We start from the raw sequence: 7,602 nt of genomic DNA, 5'->3' as shown, positions 1-7,602 counted from the left end.
TGAGGCGTCTCGGCTTTGCAGCCCCGGCCCCCGCTCGCCTCCACCCCGGCCTCACGCAGCCCAACACCCGGGCAGAAGGGGCGGCCCTGGGGCCCCCCGTGCCAGGCAGGCACCGCAGAATCGCCCTTTCCCGGTGCCCCCGACAGCCTCCTCCGCTCACGCTACCCGTGCTGCTGCGTTAATCCGCTGCAGCGCCAATCGTGCTGAGCCTCCCTCCCGCTAACAGCACCGGGCACCAAGGGCTGGGGACCCCCGGGAGAGGAGCAGCAGCGAGGGGACTTGGGCTGTCTGAGCCCCCCCAGGGCGCCTGCCCTCACTCATCACCGTGGTGCTGTTTTACAGCACCCTGGCTGCTTTCTCCATTTAGGAAAAAGAGTGACGCAAGGTTAAAACCAGCCGTTTAGGACAGGATCGTGTTTATTCACAACCGGCACAAATCAACTGGCTTATTGCTTGCAGCCAACTTCATTTTTTCCAAAGAAAACCAAGTCCCCCCCCACCCAGGCGCTGTCTCTGAGCCCTGCACCAGAAAAGATTTACCTTGTACACGTCCTTTATCATCCTTACTTTTTGTCCTGAGAAGGGCCCTGCTCACCACCGCTTCCTCCCCTGAGACCTTATGCTACCAACGTGGCTTTTGCCATTAGTCTAGTTAACGGACAACCTATCAAATGGCAAAGGTTATCACCCGCTGCATGTCGTACACATTATTTGTTTGAAAGTCTTGGGATCCAAGGTTCACCGAGAAGACAGGCAGCTGCAGCTGACAGCCATGGAAGACAAAGTGTTCAGGGAGCAGCTCCGGTGCAGTGGGCTGTGAAGGAGCACTTGCTCTGTACCAGTCAGTCCCAACAAGCTCTGGCAGAAGGCATGCGCACAGTGTCACAGCACATCAGGCTGGTTGCTGCATCCGGGGAAAGCAGCGGTCTTGTTCTAGACTGCTCCAGGACAGAGGAGTGGACACGCGAGCATTTAAAGAGTCACAGTGTTCCCAGCACTGCCATGCCATCGTTGAAATCCCTGCAGACAGCAGGACGGCAGGTCTCGCCCGGGGCTGAGGCCAGCACTCGCAACTCCCTTCCCTATCCAAACTCCTGCCACAGCCAGTGCTGTGGGGAAAGCACCCAGCAGGCTGGGTGTGTCCAACAAGACTCCTAATTGCAGTTTGCAATGAAGAAAGCACGGACGCTGCGTGCTGTTACAAAGACCAATGATTCCCACTGTAAATCCTGGCTGTATGGAGTAACCAGCTCTGCAAGCAGGCTCCTTTACAGGCTAGAGCCTAAACTCCATCAAGGGTTAGTCACGCTGTCTAGAGTGACTCTGCCTTCCTCAGGACACCTCTGCATTACTCAGAAGCACCTGCCTCGTCCTACATCAATGCTTCAGTGTTCAAAGGATACGCCGTGCAGGAGCTACGACCAACCGAGAGAGCCAAGACATCTCCCAGCAGGGCCCAGTTTGGCCCAGGGCAGCTACTCCCAGTCCTGCCGGTCACAGCACCATTTGCCAGGAGCCCCAGCACTGACAGAGCCACTTTTTCCATGACCAGGTCCATAACAATTGATCCGCAAGATTAATGTAACCAATACAGACTGTTGCAGGGGGGACGCAGGCTCTGTGCCAAAGCCGCAGGGAAACAACCCCAGACTTGCAGGTGTCACCTCCCCAGTCATGTAGCTCCACGGTGGCTGAGCTGCTGCACAAGGAGAGGAGACAGCAGAGCTCAGTTAAAGCCAGCAGGCACTTTGCCTTGAAGAAAGTCCTTTCCCAGATGGAAAGACCTCACCGGGACATCCCCGCTCAATGCAACCTGCGGAGTAGCCCAGCCAGGACCCCACTGGGGAAGCCCCTGCTCAAAATACCCTGTCAAATTCAGTCTGGTTGGTGGCAGCCGGGTTCCTGCCCTGGTTAGCCGGCTGCTGGGGCATGTGCCCACCCCTCCTGCGCGGTGGAGCCAGGTACTCGAACATGGACTGGTTGTGGGTGGACAGCATGTTTTTGAGGTCCGAGGGCATGGGATCGGACCAGAAGAAGTCATGGTTCAGCGCATCATCGCTGTCGATCCGCTGGGCAGGATCCAGCACCAGCAGCTTGTCAATGAGGTCGAGTGCATAGGGGTCTTTAACGTAGGCTTTCAGGCGATCCTTCACTTTGCGCTTCTGGCCCTTGGGGAGATCCAGCTTCTGGTACAGCTCGTATTTATCCACATTCGGCCAAACCTGGGAAGGGGCAGGAAGGGGGGGTTGGGAAGAAATAGTTACAGTGAGGACAAGCCATTTTTGATGCTAACACCCTCAGGCAAACCGGGGCGAGGTCTGCTGAGAGAACAATACTATTTTATAACCCCCAAAGCTGGCAGACCTTGTTCCCACAGCATGAAGGAGGCACTAAGGAGTGCACTAAAGCCTGGAGACACATGGACAAGTCAGGACAGAGTCCTCCTAGTGTGGGAACAGCACATAGGATGCTCCAGGATTCCTGGTTCTCCCACAAAAGGGCTACTAAAGAACACGGCTCAGGCCAGCTGCAACATCCAGAAGGGTAAAATGACAAAACTTACTGCTCAATAACAACCTGGATGTATGTGGTACCTTTTATCCTTAGAAAGCAAAGCCTGCTGCAATCACCAGCACTTACCTCAACCCTCATCTGGGGGAAACCACAGCAGGTATTTATATACAAAAGAAAGCACCTTCACTGTATGTGCATAATGTAACAGAGGCGTCAGGCCTCTGCAGCGGCCTGCACAACTGCCTGCCTATCGCACCCCACAGATTACAGCCCCGGCCAAGAGGTCCCTCAGCTCAATCCCCCGCAAGAGGGCAGGACAAGCTGCCACTAAATAAGGAGCTATGAAAGGGCTGAGCGCTCACGTCAGGGCCCAGCTAGCACCACAAATCACAAGCCAGAATTCAAGATGCTCTTCAAGGTGACCCCTGCAAAGCACCCAAGACAAACCCCTCAACACAAACCAAAAACCTCTTCTTTAAGCAGAAATTCAGAGGGTGTTTATCTGAGAGGCAACCCCCAAACACAGGACTACAACAGATTCCTACACGTAACATTCTGTTCTTTTACACTTGGAGCAGCCAGCATCCTCCCTGGGCTCAAAAACAAGGACACAACTCACCCCTCCTGAAAGAGGTCTGGGAGGCCAAGTTCACCCTCTTCTCCCTTAGGAGCTTGAGCACAAGTAACATGACAGCTGTAGTTTACAGAGAGCAGCAAGGAAAGCACAGCATCCCACTGTGCACTTGGCTCCCAGGAGGCCAATAGCATTTGCAGGAGCTTCCCCAGCTTCTGTGCCAGTAGCAGTCACACTCTGGTGCCAGGAATGTAAAGCAGCCAGCTCCAGGAGTAGCCAGTCCTGGTCCCTGCCCACACCACCGCTTCATGCCTCTCTCCTCCCACCCTCCACAGCCTGCCTGTGCTCTTGCCCTCACCTCCGGCGTGATGGATCCGCAGAGCTGGCTGATGAGGGTGAGCTGGTGCTGCTCTGTGTTCCCCTGCATGATGGGGCTGCGGGTCCACATCTCTGCCATGATGCAGCCTCCACCCCAGAGGTCAATGGGGGGACCATAGTCCCGCTCCCCTAAACGGAGATGCCGTGTTAGTCACCCAGGGGCACAAGAAGGGCAGAGAAACCAGCAGAACCCATCACTTCCTACCTAGGAGCAGCTCTGGTGGCCGATACCACAGAGTCACCACCCGGTTGGTGTAGCGGTTTGGCTGGCTGTTCTTAGCCAGGCTGAAAGCTCGAGCCAGCCCAAAGTCCGCAAGCTTCAGGACTCCATCCCGTGTGATCAGGACATTCGCAGCTTTCATGTCTCGATGCAAGATCTGTACAAGGACAGACATCGAAAGGTTAAGCCATTAAGGTACCCTCTTTGGGCACCTGGTGCCAGCAGGTCACTCAGACTCCAGAGGTGGAGGACAAGGATGGACTTCTCTCCAGCCTGCGCTAACCACCCACTCCTTGGAAAGCCACAAAGCACAGGGTGACCTCAGAGCACTGCACAGATCTGGCCCATTACCTTGTTCCTGTGGATGTAGTAAAGTCCATTCAATAGCATCTGCATAACTTTCTTGATTTCTGAGAGCGTGAACTTGACGTGGGCATTGCTGAGAAGGCCAGCCAGGTCGTGCTCGCAGAAGTCAAACACCAGGTAGATACTGCCCTTGCAGCGGTTGTATGGAGAGGCTATGGGAGAGGCAAGGGGGGACTGTGTCAGCAAGGGATCACTCGCCCCGCCACAGCTCCTCCTGACCTCCAGCCACCCTGCTGCTCATACAACGCTCACCACTAGACAAGTCCTCAGGGCATGGGAACACAGAGAACCAGAGAAAGCCTGCAGGCCTCAAGATCCTTTGTAAAGAGGCAATAAGACAGCACAACTAGCAACAGAAGAACAGGGGATGAGGATCGGAGTAGTGAATGTCATCAGAGAGACTTTCATGCCCTTTCCTTGCCTTCGAAAGCTCCATTTTGTGCTGTTCCACGCATGTACCAGCTGTGGGGTTTCCTCCCTGCAAGCTGTGGCCAGTAGGTGCACATATACTGCTAGCTGCCAGCCAAGCATAATCACCAACTGCATCAGCGATAGAAGAGGCACCCGCAAAGACAACCCCAGGAAAAATGCAGAAACAGAGAAAATCTGTCTAATATAACATTAGAAAGCGAGGTTTTCTACAACCTCAAACAGCATCTACAAAAACAGACTGATCTGCATCAATGTGATTGAAAACTGCAACTCCAGTTGCAATTTCAAGTCAACAACAGAAAACCTCAAATGAAGCAATTGATTTCAATCTTGTTCCTAGAGCACACATGCAAAACATTATTAAAAAGAAAAGGCTGATTTTCATCAGCTGTAATCAGCAAAACCTGCTGATCAGCAACTCCAATTGGAAAATGACGACTAAGCTCAGCCCCCACGGAAACACACCACTCTCCTCTGCCAGCCAGGAAGGTGCTTGCTAGACTACATTTGCAGTTCCTTACACAGATATGGCCCTTATCGCACCATTTCAACGTAAAAAGAGAAAAGTTTCAAGTCTGAGAACAGTAAATGCAACGTTTCTACTTTACTGGCAACTGAGGTCAAGGCGGATTCAGATGAAAACTGGAATTCAAACAAAACCCAAACAACTGACATGTCTACAAAAATATTTACCTTGGGTATGCCAGACACACAATCATCACAACTCATTTAATCACACAATGAATTAAAAATTAACTTGTTGTCCATGTTTCTACTCGTACCCGTTCGGACAGTAGTCTACACACAGCAGAGTAGAGTAACTTCAGGTTCCTCATCCTAGGCCAGGGATTTCCACCAGTTCAGTGACTGGACTTTTTTAAAAACAACATCACCAGATACATGCCACTTTTGTTTTTATTTAACTGAAATGACTGCCTAGAGAATGGCAAGCTTTAACATCAGCTGTCATTTTCATAACTGTTTTTCCAGTACAAATCCATATAAGAGAATGATACATAAAAATGTTTTAAAGCAATTCCACTGGAAACAGGAGCCAGGCCAAGTGCACTGAGCATGCCAGTCATGCAGCAGAGGCATGCTGCGTGAGGTGGAAGTGCAGCTCAGAACCGTCCCGTGTGGAGTCCCAGCCCTCACAGCATGAGCAGTTACCATCACCCACAGAAAGCAACGCTGAGCGAGTCTCCAGCTGGAGCCATGTCACCAGCTCGGAGCTGCCATGAACTATCATAAGCAACTGAGAGGGGGGGCCCCAGCTCCTGAGAGGCTGTGCACAGCCACAAGATCAGCTCCAGGCTGAAAACCCTCTGCTTCCAAATCTCTCCAGCACTGGTTTATTTAAAGCCTCTCAGACTGGAGTTTGCCAACATGGGCAGGATTCACCACCACAGCACAGGCATATCCTAGCAGGACTGACAGCTTTTTCCAGCCAGGCTGCAGCAACATCAGAACTAATTTAGAAACTGTTTTGCAAGATGAGCGTACCATCACCCCACATCACAGACAGGAAGAGAGGCCCTTGCTCTGCTAGAGGACCCCACTCCCAGCACAAAACACCAGCCTGCTCAGGGACAAAGGAGGGCAGAAAGAAAACCGACAGCCAGCATGAGAGAGACCCCCGCAAGCTACCTTTGGTCCTGCAGATTTCAATGAGGTTCACCACGTTCTCATGTTTGAGCAGCTGGAGGATTTTAATCTCTCGTAAGGCTGTGATGGGGAACTGGAAAGGAGGAGAGAGGAGAGGGATTAGGGGTGCAGGACACCAGGCCACCTCTGCCTAGAGAACAGGAGAGATGTGACCGCAGCAGCTTGGCAGGGGACCTGCTCGAGCAGCACTGTGACAAGTCGCTGAAGAGCAATCAGAGCTTTAAAACAGAACACCAATACCAGGATTGCCGAAATGTAATCACCACCAGGCCACCACTGGTGAGAGAGATTCTGCCACGAGATAGAGGTGTTTGGGTGGTGCTGAGCCTGGCATGCAGACACCCCTCCCTCCTCTCCTCACCTTCCATGGTTGTAATGGGACATGGCACAGCCCAGCTCGAGCTACAGAGCAGCCTCCACAGCTGCTGCCTGCACTGTTTACGCTGTTACTCTCTCCTCAGTTTGTCCCATCTCTGCACACCCCCGAGCATCTGCCTTTCACACATTACCCAGTTCCTCCATGAACAACAGCCAGTGTGGAGCCCTGTGCCAGGGGTGGTGGGGTTTTGCACAGGAGGAACTCAAGTGCAGCATCACCTCCCACCAGCTGTCCTGCACAGCCCAATCACCACACAGCTACTGCACCACACTGCTGCCATGTGCCTTTGCAGCTGAGAAGGTGATAACAGGCCATAGGCTTTGCAGGGCAACCACAAGACCCAATATTATCACTTCATCAGTAGGAGAGAAAAAGGCTGCAGGGGTGGGATCCTGTGCACACCCTTATAGGTTCAAGGTCTGGCACATTATAGCAGTAAATATTGTTAAAACAGGGTAAAAACACATCTCTGCCATCCCAAAAATTAGTTTTCATCTATGAACTCCCCCGGTCCAGGCCTTCCCAAACACAGTCCAGCCACACTCCCACACTTACCCCCTCCTTCTCATTTTCCATCAACACTTTCTTCAGTGCTACTTTCTTGCCTGTCTGACGATGTTTGGCTTTGAAAACTTCCCTATAAAAACAGAAAGAAATCCGTGAGCAGCACAAGGAAGCAGGGAAGGAGACAGATGCTCCTGACCAGGGGCAAGACCAAGCAAGAAACACTGGAGCACCATGCACACAGCTCTGTGCTGAGCCACTAACCGGCCCAACCATGTCCCGTTTGGACCAAAGCTCCTCAGGAGTGGCTGAGCCAACCCAGAGCCCCCCCAGCCCCATGAGGGCTTTGGGCAAAGCTTCATGTCCCTGCCCTGATTGTCTCCAGGGTAACTCTCCTCGGCCAGAGCCTGGAACAAAGCGGGACCTCGAGGTGGAAAAAGAGAGGTCTCAGGGACCAGGCTGCTTCCCGGGGGCCAGAGGGGTGACTGGGGAAAGGACACCCAAGCAAGGGGCACTCAGGCCTGGAGCGGGCGGGCCGAGGGAGCCGGGCCCGGGCAGCAGGCCCGAGGG

At 53.0% G+C, this 7,602-nt stretch overlaps 1 protein-coding gene across 1 annotated transcript; it reads right to left on the bottom strand.

Annotated features, from left to right (window-relative positions):
• Window positions 1–416: 416 nt before the first annotated feature.
• On the bottom strand, window positions 417–7,308 carry CDK9 (cyclin dependent kinase 9). Its single transcript, XM_035889947.1, has 6 exons — window positions 7,084–7,308; window positions 6,132–6,222; window positions 4,038–4,204; window positions 3,672–3,843; window positions 3,447–3,595; window positions 417–2,222 (listed from the first exon to the last, which is right to left on the bottom strand). Exons 1-6 carry the CDS (start codon window positions 7,306–7,308, stop codon window positions 1,857–1,859), a joined length of 1,170 nt encoding a protein of 389 aa, XP_035745840.1. The 3' UTR covers window positions 417–1,856.
• Window positions 7,309–7,602: the final 294 nt, after the last annotated feature.

This window comes from Egretta garzetta, unplaced genomic scaffold (assembly GCF_000687185.1).
Source record: "Egretta garzetta isolate BGI_Z169 unplaced genomic scaffold, ASM68718v1 scaffold190, whole genome shotgun sequence".
Classification (NCBI taxonomy): Eukaryota; Metazoa; Chordata; class Aves; order Pelecaniformes; family Ardeidae; genus Egretta; species Egretta garzetta.
This window is presented reverse-complemented; position numbering and strand designations above follow the sequence as displayed.

What these genes read in the sequence shown, in the direction of transcription:
- CDK9 (XM_035889947.1), bottom strand. Translation starts at nt 7,308, where the DNA reads ATGGTTGGGCCGGTTAGTGGCTCAGCACAGAGCTGTGTGCATGGTGCT. An exon ending in TGGAAAATGAGAAGGAGGGG is followed by an intron (nt 6,223 to 7,083) that starts GTAAGTGTGGGA and finishes CCTCCTTTCCAG; the next exon opens with TTCCCCATCACAGCCTTACG. An exon ending in GCCACCAGAGCTGCTCCTAG is followed by an intron (nt 3,596 to 3,671) that starts GTAGGAAGTGAT and finishes ATCTCCGTTTAG; the next exon opens with GGGAGCGGGACTATGGTCCC.